Consider the following 21,577-nt stretch of genomic DNA (forward strand, 5'->3'; position numbering starts at 1 on the left):
CCAATATTACTGGAGTTTGTTCCCAACACCAAATCGTTATTTTCAACACCTTGACACGTGTTTCAATCACCAAGTGATCATCTTCAAAGAGGAAGATTAAAACTGAATTAGTTTTTGAAGATGATCACTTGGTGATCGAAACACGTGTCGAGGTGTTGAAAATAACGATTTGGTGTTGGGAAAAAAATTCCAGTAATATTCATTACTACACCAAAGGTTCCAAACAGTGCATCATAAGTGCTATACCACTTTTCAATTGAAAATGAACACTTTTACTTCAGTATGTCAGGAAATGAAATGAACAATTTTACTCTGAAACAGCAGAGATCATAGCCTATCCTTTGACTTATATTATAAATTTATGTTTCTCACAAGCAATATTCCCACAAGTACTGAAAGTGGCATCTATTAAAGCTATATTTAAAAAAGGAAACAGAGATGAAGAAAGTAACTACAGACCCATATTATTGCCAAATCCCAGTAAAATTTTTGAAAAGCTCATGAATAAACGTTTACTCAAGTTTTTAGATGATAATGTGTTGTTAGCAAAAGAACAAAATGGATTCCGTAAAGGTAAATCAAGCGTACAAGCAATATATCAAGCCATAGAAAAAAATTTACACCATTTGAACAAAGATGATTGTACTGTAACTTTGTGTATTGTCCTGTCAAAAGCATTTGACAGTGTCAGCCATGAAATTTTATGCAACAAACTTGATAAATATGGAATCAAAGGCACATCTTTGGACTTAATCAAATCCTATTTGACAAACAGAACCCAACATTTGATTGAAAATGACATCTTGGGGATAAATAAATCAGAATCAATTGTGATAAAAAAAGGTGTGTCACAGGGATCCATCCTAGGTCCATTATTATATATTTTGTACACAAATGAAATACCAAATGTAGTTAATGAAGATATTGTATTATATGCTGATGATATATCGGTCATCGTAAAAGAAAAAAACTCTCAGTTGGTCATGACAAAGATAACAAATGTGCTAGATGTATTGAACAATTTCCTCACAGCAAATGACTTACTACTCAATATTGAGAAAACTCAAATAATTCATTTCGCAAATAGATCCTCGCCAGAGTTGAATACCTTTGAATATAATAATCAAAATATAAACATATGCAATCAGGTAAAATCTTTGGGACTCTTGATAGATAGGAGACTGGACTGGAAAAATCACATAGACTACTTATCAAAAAATATTGCAAAATATTGCTATGCATTGAGAATACTGTCGGAACATGTCTCAACTGAAGCTGCCCTCTCTGCATACCATGCTTATATTCAATCTAGAATAAAATATGGAAAAATTTTCTGGGGAAACTCTGTTGGTATCTCTAGGATACTCATACTACAAAAAAAATGTTTTAGGTATATCTATAAGATGAAAAAAAAACGATAGCTGCAGAGAAGCTTTTATTAGGAGCAAAATTTTAACTTTGATAAATCTCTATATATATGAAGCAGTAGTATTTGTAACAGAAAACAAATCAGAACTTTTCATTAACTGTGAAAAGGATCACTTATACAACACCAGAACAAAGAATGAGAAATGTCAAATATAGAGTTATAAACATTTACAATAAATTTCCACTCACTCTAAGAAATCTTCCAATTTCAACAATGAAATGTCGTTTGAAGAGCTATCTCATAGAAAAACCTTATTATAGCTTGCAGGAATTCTTAAATGATAGTATGCTAACTATATGAATGTTATTTACATATGCCTGATTTTTGTATATATTGTTTTTTTTGTGTCTTAAAACTACTCGTGAGATAATATTGATTATGAATGTAAAACTTTGATTTGTTATTTAGTTGTTATTTACTAATGACATGTTCCACACTCCTCGGAGTTTATATATGTACATTATATGTAACTGGAGCAAATAAAGATCTATGACTATGACTATGACTATGCTCTCTTCTCCTCCACATATTTAATTTGATCATCAAATCAAATATTTATCCTGGTGTATGGAAAACTTCAATTATGAAGCCTATATACAAATCAGGAAATAAAATGTATAATAAAAGTTATAGATGTATATCAATTATGTCTTCACCAGCATTCGAACATATAATTTTTAAGAAACTCAGTGAACACATCGACAAATATATAGTACCTCAACAACATGCATTTATGAGACAAAAGTCTATCAATACAAATTTATTTGTATTCAGTAATAAATCCTTCAAAGTTTTGGATAATAAAACTCAATTAGATGTTGCTTTTACTGATTTTGGTAAAGCTTTTGATCAGGTTCATCATGATATTCTGATGGAAAAGCTTAGTAAATATGGAATTTCAAGAAACTTTTTAGAACTAACGAAAAATTATCTTCAAAATCGGTCTTTCATTGTCAAACATAGGTAATGGAAAAATTTCAGATAAATTTTCAGCTGAGTCAGGTGTACCACAAGGATCAAATCTAGGTCCTCTTCTATTCATAATTTTCATCAATAATTTACCATCAACTCTGAAATATTCGGACTGTCTCCTTTTTGCTGATGATTTGAACCTCTTCAAATCAGTCCAAACAGTTCGAGACTGTACATATATGCAAAACGATATAAATAACATTTTAGATTGGAGTTTGAAAAACAAATTATACTTTAATCTTAATAAATGTTCATTAATCTAAATAACTCGCATAAAGGAGCCAATTATATTTAGTTATGACATTTATGGTGTAGTTTTTGAAAGAAAAACTGATACCAAAGATCTTGGATTGAGGTAAAATACACAATTTTCATTTGTTGATCATATACGAGATATTATGAAATCTGGTAGTCGGATGTTGGGTTTTGTAATCAGACAAACTTCTTCATTCTCTAATATAGACATTATTAAATTAATTTATTTTTCGTTGGTAAGACTGAAATTGGAGTAGCCTGCAGTGGTTTAGATCTTACCTGGAGAATCGTAGCCAGTTGGTAAAAACTGACCACTATTCACGTATTGGAGCTACTAGATGTGGTGTGCCTCAGGGTTCGGTACTGGGACCTATTTTATTTTTGTTATATGTCAACGATATCTCCCATTTGAATATAACTGGGAGGTTCACGTTATTTGCAGATGATACCACTATACTTTGGCACAGTAGTGATGAAACATCTTTACACAATGTCATACAACGTGATCTCGAAACAATAAGAACGTGGTTTGACAATAATCTCCTTGTACTCAACATCTCCAAAACTAACTTGTTAACCTTCAAATGTGAATTGGACACAATAATTCTTGATTCAACTAATATTGACAATTCCCCCTGCACAAAATTCTTGGGTCTTCATATTGACAGTAACCTGAGATTCGATGAACATGTTAAAAAACTGTCTAAAAAACTATCCTCTGGGTGCTATGCCATTAGAGTCATCAATAATGAGGTAGGATTTGCAGCAGCAAAATCTGCCTACCATGCATTAATTGAATCGCATATAGGTTATGCAATTGCTTTTTGGGGTGCATGCAATAAAAATTTATTACAGATGATCCAAGTTGTACAAAAAAGAGCCATTAGAGCCCTCTTCAAGATTAAGAGTCGCAAATCATGCAAAGAATACTTTAAAAATCACCAAATCCTCACAGTGATCTCTATTTTTATATTGGAAACATCTTGTTTGATTCATAAGCACCGTGATCTATGTAAAGGAGCGTCATCGTCTTACAATACTCGATCTTCCCAAAACTCGACTCTTATGTTGCCTATACCCAAAAGTCGCCTCGTAAAAGACTCAATTATATATAACGGCTTGAAAATATACAACTACCTTCCAGCAAGAATTAGGGAAATCAAGAATTATAATGGATTCAGAGGTAGTGTGAAGGTTTTACTCTTTGATCATCCCTTCTATAGCTTGGATGAATTTTTTATAGCCAAATTATCTGAATGAACTCATTATCCATATCTGTCATTGCTGAGGCTCAATTATGTGAATATGTATGTATGGATGGGTGTATATATATATATATATATATATATATATATATATATATATATATATATATATATATATATATATGTACCATTATTTACTCTAATTTGATCAGATCCTGTGTTTATTTGTGTTTATACATCTGTATGTGTTATTTTAACTATATTTTAATATACATCCATGTACGACAACTGACTTTGTCAACAAGAATTGTATTCTTTCGACAATAAAGCATATTCTGATTCTGATATCAACAAGGTCTTTGGATCTACGACATGAGTTTAAAATATAATCTTTAGAACAGCGACGCCAATTATCAGCAATGATTCATGCAAAAACTCTTGAAAAACAACATTGATTCTTCACAAATTCTCAGTATAATACCATTTCACGTACCCCCTCGTCGCACCCGATTTTCGTTCATGTTCAATATTCCAACCGTAAGTACCGCAACGAAAGCACCACTAATGTCTTTACTAAAGTTAGTTAACCATTTGAATATATCAATAGATCTTGACTGGACACTTTCCCAATCAGTATTCCGCAAATAAATTCTGGAACATATGTTAAATTTACCTATTTAAGCATTATTTCCCTCTACAGTTCTGTTACATATTTTACTATTTTTATACAGTCATGAGTATTCTAAGGATTATATGAACTTTCATTTTTTTTTATCCATAAATAAATATGGTTGAAAAAGAAAAATTATAAGGGCCTCAGTAACGAGCGTTTCCTCCTTTTGCAGTGATTACAGCTTGCTAACGATGAGAAATGCTTTGGGTCAGATTTTGGATTACATTCTGCAGAAGATTTTCCCATTCTTGTACCAGTATGTCTCTTAGTTCTCTAGAATTTCTCGGAACCGGCACATCTCTCTGTAAATGTTTTTTCAGCCCATCCCAAACATGTTCAATGGGATTTAAATCCGTGTTGTGTGCAGGCCGAAAAAATCCCGTGAGTTGAACCTCGTCAAGATACTGAGTAACGATTCGGACAGTGCGTGGGGTCGTGCATTATCATGTATGAATGTTGCGTTATCTCTAAGAAAAAACATGGGTAAAACATGGTCTTGTGGAACCTCTCATCAGATACCTCTGTGCATACAATGTCCTATTCTTGATGTAGATTAACTCCGTGCGAGTGTCAAACGATATGCCTCCCCATGCCATAACTGGTACACCACCAATTGGAAGTCGCTCAACAATACACGCTTGAGCATATCTCTCGCCTGGTCATCTCCATAATCATACACTCCTCCAATCCGCTACTGCCCAAGCAAGTATTCTCGTTAAAAATGCAATCTTGCAATCTGGTGTTCACTTGAAAGTGGGGGACCAGTAGCTCTAGTTCAAGAAGATAATCCAGCCTCCTCACTCACTCAATTTTACATTTCTGACTTCTTGTAGATGCCTTCGAAGGGAAACTTTTTGGTTTCTCAAACCACTAGATACGAAAAAGCGGTCATCCCTAGCTGTTGTAGTTCTGCGTCGCCCTGAACCAGGTCTCCGAGTTAGCAGACCAGTTTCGTGGTATCTCCGCCATACCCGTTGCACACTCGAGAGACTTACAACAACGATTCTTGTAGTTTGGCGCTGATAGCGGTCATTTTCTAAAGGCGCCACAATTCTTGTCGCAACAACACAATTTATCTTCCTTTCGATACACCAACATTGACAACAGTACACAAAGTGCAATTGACAGATGAAACTATAGAAAAAAAAGTACACCAATAGTGGTTTATAGGAATTCAGGCGAGGGTTCGTTTTTTGTCAAACTCTTATCGCAGAAACAACAACAACTATGTATTCGAAGCAATTCATTAGTACAATACGGTACATCAAAAATAATTCAAATAAAAACATAAATTTCCAAGATAACTTTTATGCCCGGCTGTGTATTTCGAACATTGATGAGGAACCTAATAAAGTTCGACAAGTCATCGAAAAATGAATAGTTTTTTCCACGATTTTTCTAATCCTCTAACTAGTCAGTCCATTATTGAATTGGTAGAGAAAGTTTTTGGCTTTCTACAACTTCATCTTGATACAGAAAAATGTGGGAATCTACCAAAGAAAGGAAGGAAGTAATCAATTTTGAAAGAAAAAGCCTTCCCGAAACAGCTACTTTCATATAAACATTGAATTAAACAAAAGAAACATTCTTTCGAAACAAATACTTTTATATAAACACTGAATTATACAGAAAACACTTTTCTCTACTCAGTTTGTATTATAAACATTGGAATTGAATCAGTTTGTGTCTGAAAGTTACTTCTTTGCATGATCTACACATCTATGTATAAAGTTACTACTTTCAAAATGGATAACTTCCTTCCTTCCTTCGGAAGATTCCCACATTTGTCTGTATCAAGATGAAGTAGTAGAAAGTCAAAAATTTTCTCAAAAATTAGTCACTCTTGGAATTATAACTTATAACAGCTGGTTAACAGAAAAACAGATTTTAACATATTATCTCAAGACACTCAAAAATAGTTTTAGGGATTACAAAGATCAAAGAGTGGTGCGATGTTAATTTACTCTCTTTCAATATTAAAAAAACTAACTGCGTATCATTCCACTGTGCTTTGCCGGATATCCCTCTGGGTGATGGTGCAATAAGAAATAATGCATGTAATAAGTTTCTAGGGGTGCACATGAATGGGGAACTAAACTTCCAGAATCATGTTAGACACCTAGGTTCAAGGATCGCCTCGGTTATGCACTACGCATCGTTGTAAATGAACTAGGTACAGCGACAGCAATGCAGGTTTATCATGCCTTGATCGAATCGCACATTCAATATGGAATCGCTTTCTGGGGAGTCTGTAATCAAGTACATTTTTACTCAATCTTTGTTCTTCAAAAACGTGCAATTCGCTATCTTTGTAAAGCGGCTCCCAGGGTATCTTGTAAAGAACTATTCAAAACTCGTAAGTTGTTAACTCTGCTCTCATTGTTCATTCTCGAAACTGCCTGTCTAGTATATTAAAACAAAACACTTTACAAGTTCGCTGATGGAATCACCCGCCAGAGAAATGACTTCCAATCCCAAAAACAAATTTAATAAAAAATTCATGCATATATAACGCTGCCAAAATATTCAATCATCTGCCGACAGAAATAAAACATTCTGAAACATATGCTGTGTTCAGAAAAAAATTGAAAACTTCTCTTCTGGATCTGGCTTTATATAGTATTACGGAATTTTTTGAGACAGTGTTCACTGACGTCTAACATCAGCTCAGTATGTTATATGTGTTATTCAATTTATTTATTTTAATACTCAGTTATAACCAATTGAAAATTAAATTAATTGATAGTCCTATATTTTATTGACAATATCATGTGAACCATGATATATCAAGTTTTATGAATGTCTACACTTTGTCGATAAGATTATTGTATCTTCACACAATAAAGTATATTTATTATTATTATTATATTATTATTAATACAAATCACATATATCATAGATAAACAAGGGGGACAGTGGCTGCCTGTTCACTGCAAGGGTATCTATGAAAAATTAGTTCAAACCTTACATTCATGTCCTGGGCTGGTACTACTGATATCAACTAATCTGGGCCGCTTCTAGTAACCTTAAAGCTGGGGCCGCACTGCAGGAGGGTTGGTAGGATGGTGAATGGTAGATAGCTGCCTGGCGAATATCCTGCTGTTTATAAACGTGAGTAACAGCACGGCGGTAGCCGCAGTTGCCCCCCCCCCCCACTACCGTTAAACCTCCAGAAATCATCCGAAGGTACGCCAGGCGTCTATTCAACCTAATCAGTCCTGTTTGATATTCCAGCCGGGTAGCCTAGCTATGGAGGAAAGCATAAGTTATGTGTACAAAAGAAGGGCAATTTGGGAACCAGCAGACCCATTGAGGAAAAATTTGCACTTCTGGAAAAAGAAATCAGCTCCGAAGAAGATCCGGATTTGTGTTTCTTCAAGAGTTTACTTCCATATATGCGGGAATTAAGCCCAGGCCATAGTCTGAGCCCGTGGGAAAATTCAAGACCTCATCTTGAATGAATATAAAAAAAGAAATTTGTCTGTGGGAACCCCTAAATTTGGCCACGAGTATGATAGTCGTATCCAGTACTCATCATTGTCAAATTCTACTCATGTTTCATGTTTTTTGATGGAACAACAATCATTAGATTCGTATGGTGGAACATCTACAACTCAACAGCAAGATCCTTTTTTTCATAATATGTAACTCTTTTCTTTAATGTTTATGTTCTAATGTTTAGTTTCAATGATTTTGTTTATTTATTAAAGAGAGGCATTTATGATGCACTGTTTGGAACCTTTGGTGTACTAATAAATATTACTGGAGTTTTTCCCAACACCAAATCGTTATTTTTAACACCTCGATCACCAAGTGATCATCTTCAAGAGGAAGATTAAACAGTCTAATCTTCCTCTTGAAGATGACCACTTGGTGATCGAAACACAAGTCGAGGTATTAAAAATAACGATTTGGTGTTGGGAAAAACTTCAGTAATATTCAAAGAAAGGCATGATTGTAACTTTTTGCTGTCAGTTAAATACTGGCTTTATTTCACTGCGTCCAGGATACTTTGCTCCTCCACCATCCACCTTTACCATCCACCCTCCAAGCGACTATCTAGCATCCTGCAGTGCGGTCCCGGGTAAAATTATAGTAATGGCATAATCTTAAAATTTTCTATGGAGTTTCTCCTACAGAAGATTTCGAATTGAAATTTATTATTTTATCTCTTTGTTTGTAATCCACTATTATTTATTAGCTCAATGGAAATGTTTTAAAACTTTTCAGGATCTTCCTTTACCAAAACAAAACCAAAGCATGGTTTCATCAAAGTCACCCAGTTAGCTACATTGAGATTAATGTTCCTTCCCTTATACAGAAAATGGTGGATTGAACAAACCTCCAGATACGTCTTTGGAATTAGTCTTATTTTATATTTTTTGCAAGTTATCAATATTATTGTTTGTTTATTCAAAACTCCAATTAATGATACCAGTCATGATGTGAGTCAGTAAATATTTACTTTGAAGTGAAGGTATAACTGATCGAATTTATTACAGGCTTTATCTTATATGGAAATACTAATCCCACAGATAATGATGTGGGTCCTAAGTCTCATACATTCTCAAATAGTTGCCACAAGTCCCAATACAGAAATGAAGACAGCTCAGTTGAAACACGTACATTATAGAAGACGAAAGCATATTAGTGATTTAAAAAAAAGAAGAGTTAAAAATCAGGAATCTTCTAGAATGAAATCTACTAGAAACGGTAAAGTGCTGCCTATGGTGGATATTTCAGAAGTTGACAGCAAAAGGTGAAGTTAATATATAGACTTAGTAGATCTATGCATGAAATAGCTACTGTGTTACTTTTCCTCCCGAGAATGAAGTTTACTGCCCGACGCGTAGCGGAGGGCAGTAATCATTCAAGGGAGGAAAATTCACTTTACCCCCATGTTATACATATGATTTTTCCGCCTCCCTCAAATTTTTAAATGATTTATTTATGAAACTACCAAAAAATAATTTATTTATGAAACTTACAAACAAAATTTATTAAAGAACTAAAACTGAGAAGTAGGTACAGTATAACTCATAGGGACGGTATTTTCATACCTGCATCCTACATATTTTTAATTTCTGCTAAGTAATTATTTATAGTGATGTTAAACGTGCAGTTTTGAGCAGTAGTTATTTGAATACCACTAGAACTGAGAGCTGGATCCAACGCAGTTTTCGTGATATTTTCACTAACTATATTATTATACAGCTGGTGTCCCTCGGAAATACTCGTACTTGACTGATTACAATCAGTTTCATTAACTTTAGTGACTCCTATAATTAGGTTCGAAATTTTTTGCATTTTTGCAAGAGATTGCTGCACATATCCTTCAGCGATATTTGTAGACTTCCAACCTCCGTGTTGCTTTAAAGTAAGAATGTCTCCTCCAGAATTTGCAAGTAAACTTGCCGAGGTCCTTTTGAAACTATGCCCGGTATAATTTATGGCATTAGGCAGTTTTAAAAATTCTGCAATTTTTGTAGGAATTTTAGCTATAGTATTTTTCCCAATCATTTGGTTGATACATTTTCCTGCTCTATAGCAGACAAATAAACGTGTCTGATCTATTTTAGGGCGTAACGATATATATTTTCTATAAATATCAATATAATTAGGGCCATTCCCCAGTGAAGCTTTGATTACAAACCTTCTCTGAATATTTGTTTTAGAATTTGGTATATTTACTATTAATATTGAACCTTTATCTTTAATATCTGTAGTGGCCATTTTAAGGAGCTCGTCACACCTGCATGCTCCTGAAATTCCGAAAATGAGGAGAACCTACAAAACAAAGAAAAATAATTAAAAGAAGGTTTTTGCCTTATTAGGTTTATATCCTTGGTTTTGCCTTTTCAAGAAAGCAATAAATTTTGTGTATTTAATATCCATATTTTCTTTTATTTGAAGCATGGTATGTAGCATCGAATACTTGGACCACAATGTAGAGGCTTTTAGTATATTTGGTAATATCGAAAAATATCCCAACATAACATTTTCTGAGTAAATACGAATATGCTTTTCTTCGGTCCATCGCTTGAAATGTAAATATTGTTTTTAGTATTTATCTTTAGATTTTTGGGGCAATAAAGATTGTACCGTTACATTAACTTGTTCCAAAATATCCGGTGGTGTATTATTTATATGTTCAAAATCGCTTGAATCACTCATTTTTAAAATATTCTTAATATTTTACAGATATACCTACTATGTATGGTGAATCACACTTTGAAACTGTCAAACGACCATAGCATGCTATAAAATTTGTCATAAATTCAAAAACCGGATGGATCCATGAATCTAACAAATTATCAATGAAAAAATCGTTAAATTAAAATACCTACTAATTTATACCATATTGCAAAATACAGGTTGTTCTATAAATAAACGGTAAACTTTATATTTATATAATAGAATATAGTTTAGGTTGTCAATGCCGTATAAATTATTTCATTGATTATGTACCATGACGTCACATTTACTTTTCCTCCCTAGTGAGGAAAAGTACGACTTTGCTCCCTACAATGAGGCCAGGAAATGTATACTTTGCATAGAGGTAGGCGGAAAACACTTTTACTTATTTAATATAGAATAAAGAAAATAACTTTTGTCTAATTTCTACTAAGTTTATTATTTGTTATGACCGGTTTTGATTTATTAGACCATTTTCAAGTAACTATAGTTACTAATTGATTCATTATAATAATGATTTGAATTGAAGGGGTTACATTTTTAGGAGTGATTAATTTTTTGGGAAAGAAAGTTTTTGGCTTTCTACTACTCCATCTGATACAAAAAAAAACATATTACAAGACATATAAAATATAAAAGTAGAATAGTGTCATAACAAAGATATACCCCTTAGTTGAAACATCCCTCTAGTGAATATGGTTTCTTATTCATCAAAAAATTCTTATTGTGTTTTTTGAATTCATTAAAACTGCTTAAGAATTTGATACCATTTGGTAATTTATTAAATAATTCAATTGTCACATGAAATAGGTTTGTTTGTGTCAATTCATTCATAAATATGTACAATACATTCATAAATATGTGTTAACCCAATGATGTCAATGCTACGGTTCAATTTGAAAATACTGCTAATGACTTTTTTTTGGATTTTGAATATTTCAACTATGCTCATATCACTTTCCCAAAATATTATGCCAAATTTAACCAAGACTTTAAAATTAACGAAATAAATTATTCTTAACAATTTCTTATTTAAATATTTGCTTACTTACAACTTTAGTACTATAAACCATTTTATTAAGTTGTTTTTCTAGATTAATTATGTGTATATGCATGCCAATGAAGGTGCTGATAAACATAGACTTTTAAAAATATATAGTTTTCTGTTTTTATTTTATTTCCCAGTATCTTTACTGATTATGGGGTTTCAATTTTTTGTTATTATATTGGGGAAAAAAGAATGTTTGTGTTTATTATATTCAATATTAAATTATTTTTCATTAACCAATTTATTTTGTGCATCAACAACTCATTTGATTTAATTACTAAATCTGGAAAATGTTTGTCTGATATTAGCAAATTCGTATCATTAGCATAATGGTATCCGATAAGAATCATTACTTTCGTCTTTCAAAATTTCTAAAATATAATTTATAACTACAATAAATGAAATAGGTCCAGTTGTGCTTCCCCGTGGAATGCCTATATTTTTTTCTTCGTATCTAACTTACCAACTATACTATCTGAGAAGATTTTTACTTTTTGTCTGCCGTCACTCAAATAAGATTTGAACCATTTCAAAACATTGTCTTATAGTGCAATATCTGCCCCTAGCTTGTGTACAATTAGTATGTACACCATAATCTCTTTTGTTAAACTGTTTTCTTGTTTGTTGAACTATTCTTTATTCTGCAGAAAATGTTATTTTCATTACTACTAAAAATGGGATAGCTGCCAATAGAAAAATATTTTTTTGTTTCAAATACGGTCTACAGTTTTGATTTCGCCCAATATTTTATATCATCATTTACAGATTTTCTTTTTTCATTTTTCGTAATCTCCATAGCATCGAAAGTTTTTCAGAAATGAATAATTTTGAATGTATGCATACATTCTTTTGTTAATGGAAATTAGTGCATGTACTCTAAGAGAATGCTTGCACACTAAATGTATGGTTAGATTTTTAATTTTGTAAAATTTTGATTTGATATCCCGACATGCCTTTTAATCCTTTAGTTTTATTACTTATTGTCATGTTCGGATCTTTACAATATTGGATCATTCCTATTCTGGTAAAAATGTTGAAAGGAAATAATGGTTTTTACTATCCTGTTCATGTTTGTTTCTGTTCGAAGGATGTAAGAAAAATTATAAAACAAAATTTCATTGAAAATCATCCTAGACATTATAAAACGAAAGAAATTAATTACAATAATACAAATGAAAATTGACGAAAAACTTGTTGGTTTCAGCGGTGTATCTGATACGACTAAAACTATTTCTGACGTTTATGAGAAGAACTCGGCAGATAACCACATAAGGAATGCAGTTCATGGGTCTTGTAGTAGTGATTCTGATACAGATGTGAAACCCAACTTGAAACCTAAGAGAAAATCACTCAGTGTAAGTAGTCCCTTGTCATAGAGAGATTTAGAGAGTGAGTGTGTGAGTGAGTATGGGGAAGTTCGTGAGTTTGGGGGAGTGAGTAAGGAAAGGATTGTGTGAGTGAGTTGCGAGTGAGTGAGCGAGTGATTGAGTGTGAGAGTGAGTGATTGTGTAAGGGAGTTAGTGTTTGAATGAGTGAGGAAGTGAGTATTTGTGTTAGTGTGTGATTTTGTGAGGGTGTGAAAGCGTGGCTAAGCGAGTGTGTGAGAGTGTGAGGAAGTTAGTGAGTTTGAGTGAGCGTAAGTGAGCGAGTGATTGAGTGTGTGAAGAAAGAGTGAGTGTTAGTGTGTGAGGGATTGAGTAAGTGTGTAAGTGTTAGTGAGCGTGTGAGTATTAGTGTATGAGCCTCGGTGTGAGAGTGAGTGTGTGAGTGCTAGTGTGTTGTGGAGTGACAGTCAGTGTGTGGGTGTTATTATGTAAGTGTTAGTATGCAAATGTTAGTATATGAGTGTTAGTATGTTACTGTTAGCGTATGAGTGTTAGAATGTGAGTGTTAGCCTGTGAGTATTAGCGTGTACTGTTAGTCTGCGAGTGTTACGTGTGTGTGAGTTAGAGTGAGTGTGAGTGAGTGAGCAGGTGAGTGTCGGAGTGAGTGAGTATGAGCGAGTGAGTGTGTGAGGAAGTGAGTGAGTTATAGTGTGAGAGTGAGGGAGTGAGTGTGTGTTTCAGTGAGTGAATGTGAGGAGGTGAGCGTGTGAGTGACTGAGTAGTTTAACTTGTTCGATTGATTATTTGAAAATGGTTTGACAAACCGAAACCAGTTATAACAAATAAAATTTTTACAAGAAATCAGAAAAAGTTATTTTCTTCATCCTATATCCATTACTACTACTTTGATTTTTAGTAATTCAAACTACTCAGGAGTTGATTACAGGAGTTTTCCAGATGATAATTTGTTTTCTCTGAAACTATAACGAAAGTATCATCAGCGTATAGTGTGAATTGAGCAACAGTGTGAAAATTTTCGATATCATTTATGTAGCAGATGAAGAGAATATGCCTCGTTAATTATTTACCACTGGAAACTCCTAATTTCGTAGGTACATTTTCGGATGTAATATTTGTCTAACAATTATCATTTTGGTGTTCAATGGCATATTGTTAACGTAAATACAAAAATTATTCGAGCAAACTTCATGGGACACCATCTACTTCATACTTTGAAAGGTTGAAATTTGAATGTTCCCGAAATATATTTATTATCAAGATGCTTTAAGTATTTGTCTAGGAATCTATTCAAATAATTTAGATGGGACTGTTATTGGCGTATAATTTTCTTCACTAAATGGACCATTCATCTTGAAGATGGGGTGACATTTCCACATTTCAATAAATTGGGAAATATACCTTTACAAAATGATGAAATAAACTAGCAGTTTCATTATATATCTCACCATTAAAAAAAACAGTAATTTATCTGGGCCACTCGATGCCCCAATTGAGGGAAAACAGTTATGAATTCTTCCTTAAGGTTGAAAAACCACGCCTTTACTCAAAACATGACATTTATCTAGAATGTATTTTTTTCTATTTGAGTTTCATTGTTTTATCAATTTTAGCAGGAGCTGATTTGAAATATTTGTTGAAAATTTCACTACTTCATTTGTTGCTACTTTTACTAATATTATTAAATTAATGTTCAACAATTATTAGGTTTTTATGGAATTTTAATTTTTGTGTAACTTCAGACACTACATTTCATGTTGCTTTATTTTTATTGTAGCTGTTGAAAATAATAATTTTTGCTTGGCTGCTTCAACTACAAATCTGTGTTTGTTTTGCATTTAGATATTCACTTCTCTTTTCTGAAAAAAGTGTTTTGATAACGTGAAGTTTATGACAGTCGCTAGATTCTTTTATTTTAAATTTTCCTGCCTATTGTCCAATTCTGGCACGGGTTGGACAATAGGCGGGTAAGGTAAAAGGCAGGTAAAGCAGTGGAAGTCGATCATGCAGACTCTCAGCTCGAACCTCCTGACTGTCGATTGAATAGGATGGAATAGACAACTCATGCCAACCCAAACAGTTATTGTCCTTGCATATTTACATTGATTTCTTCACAGTAAAATACAAATAGTTGTTGAATATCTTGCTCCATAAATGTTCAATAAATTGCCATTGAAGATCTCAGTCTGAATAAGCTGAAATTGAAATTAAAAAATAACTCAACAAGGAAAAATTTACTCTTATAATGAATATTTCAATAATAATTTAAATATCCTGAATTTTTTTGTAAAGTTCTATTTTAGTTTCTAGTAATTAGTTCCTAATTGTGTAAAGAAATATGTATGGCACCAATAAATCTTATTCTTTCATTGTCCATAGTCTTCTAGAACAATTCGTATCCCCACAATCAGTATCAGAGACACTAATGTAGATTCGGATGATGAAATTCTGTCGTCTCCTGAGATTAGACAAAGCGAAGGTCTGATGGATGACATTTTCTCTACAGACTGGATGGGAGTGACGACAAACAGCGAGGACTGCAGCTACAGTTCTGATCTGGAAAACATTTCAGATAGTGAAGTTGAAAATGATATGGATTCCTCCATGTTTGATACGGATTCGGCTCCAACTGACATGCTGACTCCTTCTGCCAACAAAGGTAAATTCCTTTTCTAGTGAATCTTTTTTATAGATGCATGTCTTAGACCATAACTTCATTTGTCTTCAAAATAAATATTGTGTTTGGTGTCTTCCTGTGGACAGATGATTTTAATTCATTGAGTCGTGCAAAAAAATTCACATGTAAATTCATGACATATTTTATTTATATATTATATTTTTTTGGCATTGGCATTTTTGCATCAACATCGATCACGAAAGCTCCAGGTTGAGTCTGGAAAACATATCCAAGTTTCAACCTGAAAAGACAAAAAGAATGGTTTCAAGATTTATACATTTTGTCAATGTTTTTGTATCAACAGAACTCTTTCAGTACATCCTAATATTTTTTCTTGACTAATTATCTTGATTATACTTCATATGTGGACACATTGAGCGACAACGCTGAAGCGAGAAAAATTAAAAACCTGTTTCATGAATTTCACATGACAAACATCATTGTGGAAACTACACGTATTAATAGAAGTATATATATAATGTATAAAGACCTTTTAGCTGTTGACTCTTATGTCAGCGATACCCATCTTTCAGATAATAGATTTCAAATTTGTAAATTTGCATTATCAAATGAGCAGAAATTAGATACAGATATTAATTATAAACGTATATATTCAGAGAGAAACTTGATAACTTTCAGGGGACTACTAATTACTGAAAAGTGGGAAGATGTGTATACAGCTAGTGATGTGAATGAATGTTATAATTTTTTCCATACAACCCTTATAAATCATTACAATACGGCTTTTCCACTGAAAAAAATTAAAGGTAATAGAAAAAATTCTGACAAACCATGGATAAACAGAGGAATCAAGGAATTACATCAAATTGTATGTGATCATTCTAAGTTAGCCAGGAATACTACAAATGAAATTATAAAAAGTAGATATAAACAACTTAAATATATTTATGAAGCACTAATAAAAAAACCAAAGCAGAATACAACAACAAAATAATTTTAAATTGAAATAATAGAAATAAGGAAAGCTGGAAAATCGTTAATGAAATCAGGAATAACTCAAGAAATGCAATAATAAATAATAATTTGTGATATTGATGACTTATTTATTTTGTGGAAATTCATCTTCAATTAAATGATACAGATAAAATACTTTGTCTAATTTCCACTTACTTAATGTATTAATATAAATACGACCAAGGTTTCGGTTTTTACACTATTCTCAAGAGAAATATTTGAGTATATATATATATATATATATATATATATATATATATATATATATATATATATATATATATATATATATCTGAGAGTAGGTAATAAGATATATACCTACATTCATTAATACCAACTACATAAGCTTCAAACTGTGATTAATTGCGTTGTCATCTTTATAAATTCAAAAGTGGAGACCTACACAAATCTGTTTGTTCAGTAAGGGTTCTATATTTTAAGTTTTTAATTGATTTATTGATTTCCATGGCTTCCAACAAATTCGTTTTCTTTCCTTTACTACGTGTGTGTAAGATTTTGAGGTTTTCCTTACTTATTTTGTGGTTTGTTTCTTGTAGATGTTCGTACATAGAAGATTTTTTGTATACACCGGCGTGTGAGACGTGTGAGAATGGTCTAAAAACCGAAACCTTGGTCGTATTTGTATCAATACATTAAGTAAGTGGAAATTAGACAAAGCATTTTATCTATATCATTTAATTGAATAAATTATAAACTTGAGCTTACTATCAATAATAAACTTATTACAGATAAGTCTAGAATTGTTAATCACTTCACAATGAATTTTCGTGGGAATTGAAAAAGTCAACCCCAATATTGATGAACTTAAGTTATCCCCCTTTCCAATATTCCATTATTTCTGTATCCTACAACCTATATTGAAGTGCAAGATATAATTATGAAAACGACAAAAACACCAACGCCTGAAATAGATGAAATTCATGGTAAAGCTTTGAGAACTGTAAGTGATACAATTTACTATCCTATATCGCATATAATAGATAAATCATTCATAGAAGTAATATATCCGGAAGCATTTAAAATGTCGAAGTCGGTCCATATATATAAAAATAAAGGCCCTAAAACTCAGGTGGCTAACTACCGTAATGTTTGCTTACAATCAGAAGTTGCAAAAGTCATCGATTATAGTTATTATCTGAGATTGGTGAATTTAATCGAGTACCACAAACTTATTCCTAATTTCCAACATGGCTTTAGGCAGCAAAGATCAACTTCAACAGCAATAAATGAACTTTGCAGTAGCAAATATATAAGTCTCAATAACAGGCAAATTCCAGTTGACTTATTTTTTGATTTAAGTAGAGCATTTGATATGGTGAACCATAGCTTACTTCTGGAAAAACTGCTCAGAATTGGAATCAGGGGAGTTGCCAATGACTAGGTTGCCTCATATATAAAAAATAGGACACAAGTGGTAATGGTTGATTCGATGAAGTCACATCCTGCTTCTGTTACAATGGGAGTTCCGCAGGGTTCAACCCTGGCTCCAATTCTTTTTATACTCTTCATGAGTAATGTAATAGAAAACTCAAATATGTTACAACAAAAAACAATAATCTATGCAGATGACACAACTCAAATAGTGGCACGAAATTAGTTATCTCTTTCCGCGGTATCACATGAATTCTCCAAGTGGTGTAAAAATAATGGGTTAACAGTCAATGTCACCAAAACGGTATTTATGATTTACCAGCAGAAACACATCTCCTTTAATTTTTGTCCTCTTATAAAAATGGATAGCAAGTCCATTGATCATGTAAGTCACTTCAAATATTTAGGTCTAACCATCGATCAAAAACTAACATGGGAAGTACAAATAGAAAATATAGTAACAAAACTGAGCAGCATATGTTTTTTAATAAAACAATTACGGGGAACTGTCTCACTGGAAGTGCTAAAATTAATATACTATGGACTTGTGCAGTCTATTTTATCTTTCGGAATGCCCTTCTGGGGAAACAGCTCATGCCATGAAAGCGTTTAAACTCAAAAAAAAAGTGATAAGATGCCTAGCTGGACTTCAGTATGAAGAATCATGTAAGAACACATTCACTCAGCTGTCTGTACTTACTCTTTCCTGCCTGTACATATATGTAGTAGTCGTAAATATAAACAAATCAAGCTCACTACACAAAAAATAATGTTACAAGAGGTAATAGCAGTGAAAAACTCTCTCCGCGGCAAGTATCAGCACAAACTTTAACAGATCTGGTCATCGGAACAACAGGGAGGCCGTGGACTTTTGAGTTTGGAGTGTCTACATGGGAGAATGGTACTGGATACAGCCTGTAAAGTCGTCAGGAGTTTGGATCCCCTTTTCTGCATGGTCCGTGACTATGAGAGAGCAGTAATTGAAGGGCAGCTGCCCGAGCAGCTGATGAACTCGGTATAGTTTTCGACACTGAACGAGGTGACCACAACTCTGTCACCGAGTTGGAACCTGTTCAGCAAAAAGCTCAGAAAAAAGCCGCAGAGATCACCTTACTTCTGCGGGAACACAAGGATAAGCCAATGCATGGGGTCTTCTTCAATAACATTGGAGACCATGGCTTATCAAAGTGCCTGACCTTCGCTTTTCTCTTCGAACTCCCCAGACTCTATCCAGATCACTCTGTCAAGATGGTTGTTCTGATTATTGGAGTCCTTGGTGGAATGATGTCCTCTCTACTCTCGAATCTTAAAATCGTACCGGTTGCCCCAATAAGGCAGAAATCTTAGCCGCACAGATGCAGAAGGCTATCATTCTTATCTCACTGCGCTTGCTCAGGGCACATGATTCTTGGACCCAATGATCACTTACCCCACGGTGTGGGGAGTAGTCATTGGTTGATAATGCTGGCGCGCCCTCCCGAATGTATGGGGGCTTCGGGGGATGGGGCCTGACCAGCGCACACTACGGTGAAAAAAAATATTAATATATTTCAGAGAATGCTCAACATTTCATAAAGAAAACATCAAACATAAAATGAAACAACGTCACACAATTTCTATTTATAACTTATCTAAATATTCCTGAAGTGAATAAGGTTCTAACTTGATCAAAAGCTCTTTGACACCTGTTTTGAATGTTTTCAGGCTCTCTAACATTTACAGTCTCTGTGGTAATTTATTGAAAAACCTTATAGAGGCATAGGATGGATGCCTTTCTGACACTGTCAATTTGTTAATAATCGGAAAAGATATATTCATATTGCGCCAAGGATAATTATGACTTGGTCTAGCTTCCAAAAATCTACTTTTATTTTTAAATAGGTATACTACACTCTCATAGATATAGATTGCATATAGTGTCAAGATATTATTTGCCTTGAAGATTCCCCAGCATGATTGACGAAAGTTCAGTTTGAAAATAACTCATAATTCTTTTTTGGATAAGGAATATATCAGAGGTATTACTGCTGCTTCCCCAGAATATTATACCAAATTTAAGTGAAGATTCAAAATTCGCAGAATATATAATTCTTAGCGATTTTTCATTGAGGTATGAGCCAATAACTCTGATACTGTAACATATTTGATTCAATTTTTTTCCCAGATTTGTAATAAGCTTATACCAATGCAAGTGTTCGTTAACGTATACACCAAAAAATTTTGTTGAGTTCTGAACTGCAAGTTCATTGTTTGATAGATTAATTTTACTTGGTGTTTCAATTCTTTGCTAATATGTGCCATAACTACAACACACGAAGGGGTAACGAATTAAGACTACCTTACTCACGTTTGGCGATGGGACAGGACTCTGTGAGTCCTGTCTGTGAGTCCTACCATGTAGTCAAACTATTTGGAAATAAATGTAGTCTGCAAACATTTAAATCGAGACTATACAGTCACCCAACAAAAAATGGATTTTATTCTGTTCAAGAATGTTTAAACTCTAATATAAGTCAACTAGTTGTTACCCGCGACTTCGCCCGCATAGAATTTGGTAGTTGTAGTACTAATTAGTACTATGTTGCTGTATCGCTGCTGTTCCAATGTTTTGACAGAATCAGAATCAACGAACTTAGGCGTGCGCAGCGTTATAGAACAGTGCTTTCATAAAATTGTTCTACTTCTCCATCTAGTGGCGAGTTACAGAATAATTGATAGCCTAAAAACCTTCTCTATGAAAAATTACTTATACATGTCAAGTTTCATCACGATCGGTTGAGCGATGTAGAAGTTTATCACTTACCAACCAACCAACAAACATCCATTTTTATGTATTAGATAAGATGCCTTTCTTTTATTTTTGTAATGTACATGTATGTATCTATTTATACTTTATATATAGCCTAGTGCTCAGGTTTGACTAGTTTGATAAATTTTATAAGTGTGATGTAATGCAATGCAATTGTAAAATTTTTAATGAAGAATAAATTCTATTTAATTCCATTCATCTGAAGAGATTTGTTTGTCTCTGGTGAGTGGAACATTTACCAAAATGATACAATGGTAAATTATTAGAAAATTTTCTTTATTCCAATCAAAGTCAGATGCCTTGAATACGAGGTCTGTTCAAAAAATAAGGTGAATTTTTATTCTTCTCAAAAAATATTTAATCAGCAATTTCTATTTTGTCCCCTACAAAGTAGTCCCTCTCAGATATAAGACACTTGTGCCAACGTTTTTTCCAATCCTGAAAGAAGTAAGGATATGGTATATCCTTGAGCTCTCTCAGCGATTCCGTTTCTGTCTCCTCAATCGTCCTTTTATGGGTCTCTTCAATCTTGGAAACAGAAAAAAGTCGAAGGTGATCAAATCTGGTGAATATGATAGCTAAGGCATGATCACGGCGTTGTTTA

At 33.3% G+C, this 21,577-nt stretch overlaps 1 protein-coding gene across 1 annotated transcript in view; it reads left to right on the forward strand.

Moving 5' to 3' along the window:
• phtf (putative homeodomain transcription factor) overlaps window positions 1-21,577 on the forward strand; it is a 51,365-nt gene that overhangs the window by 3,063 nt on the left and 26,725 nt on the right. The window contains exons 3-6 of the mRNA XM_023162236.2: window positions 8,765-8,979; window positions 9,037-9,293; window positions 12,982-13,132; window positions 15,500-15,779. Of these exons, the coding sequence (XP_023018004.2) occupies window positions 8,765-8,979; window positions 9,037-9,293; window positions 12,982-13,132; window positions 15,500-15,779 (903 nt within the window). The remainder of the gene's footprint in view (window positions 1-8,764; window positions 8,980-9,036; window positions 9,294-12,981; window positions 13,133-15,499; window positions 15,780-21,577) is intronic.

The sequence above is a fragment of the Leptinotarsa decemlineata genome, unplaced genomic scaffold (genome assembly GCF_025532065.1).
Source record: "Leptinotarsa decemlineata unplaced genomic scaffold, Ldec_3_MD MMD2_tig00000026_RagTag_RagTag, whole genome shotgun sequence".
NCBI lineage: Eukaryota > Metazoa > Arthropoda > Insecta > Coleoptera > Chrysomelidae > Leptinotarsa > Leptinotarsa decemlineata.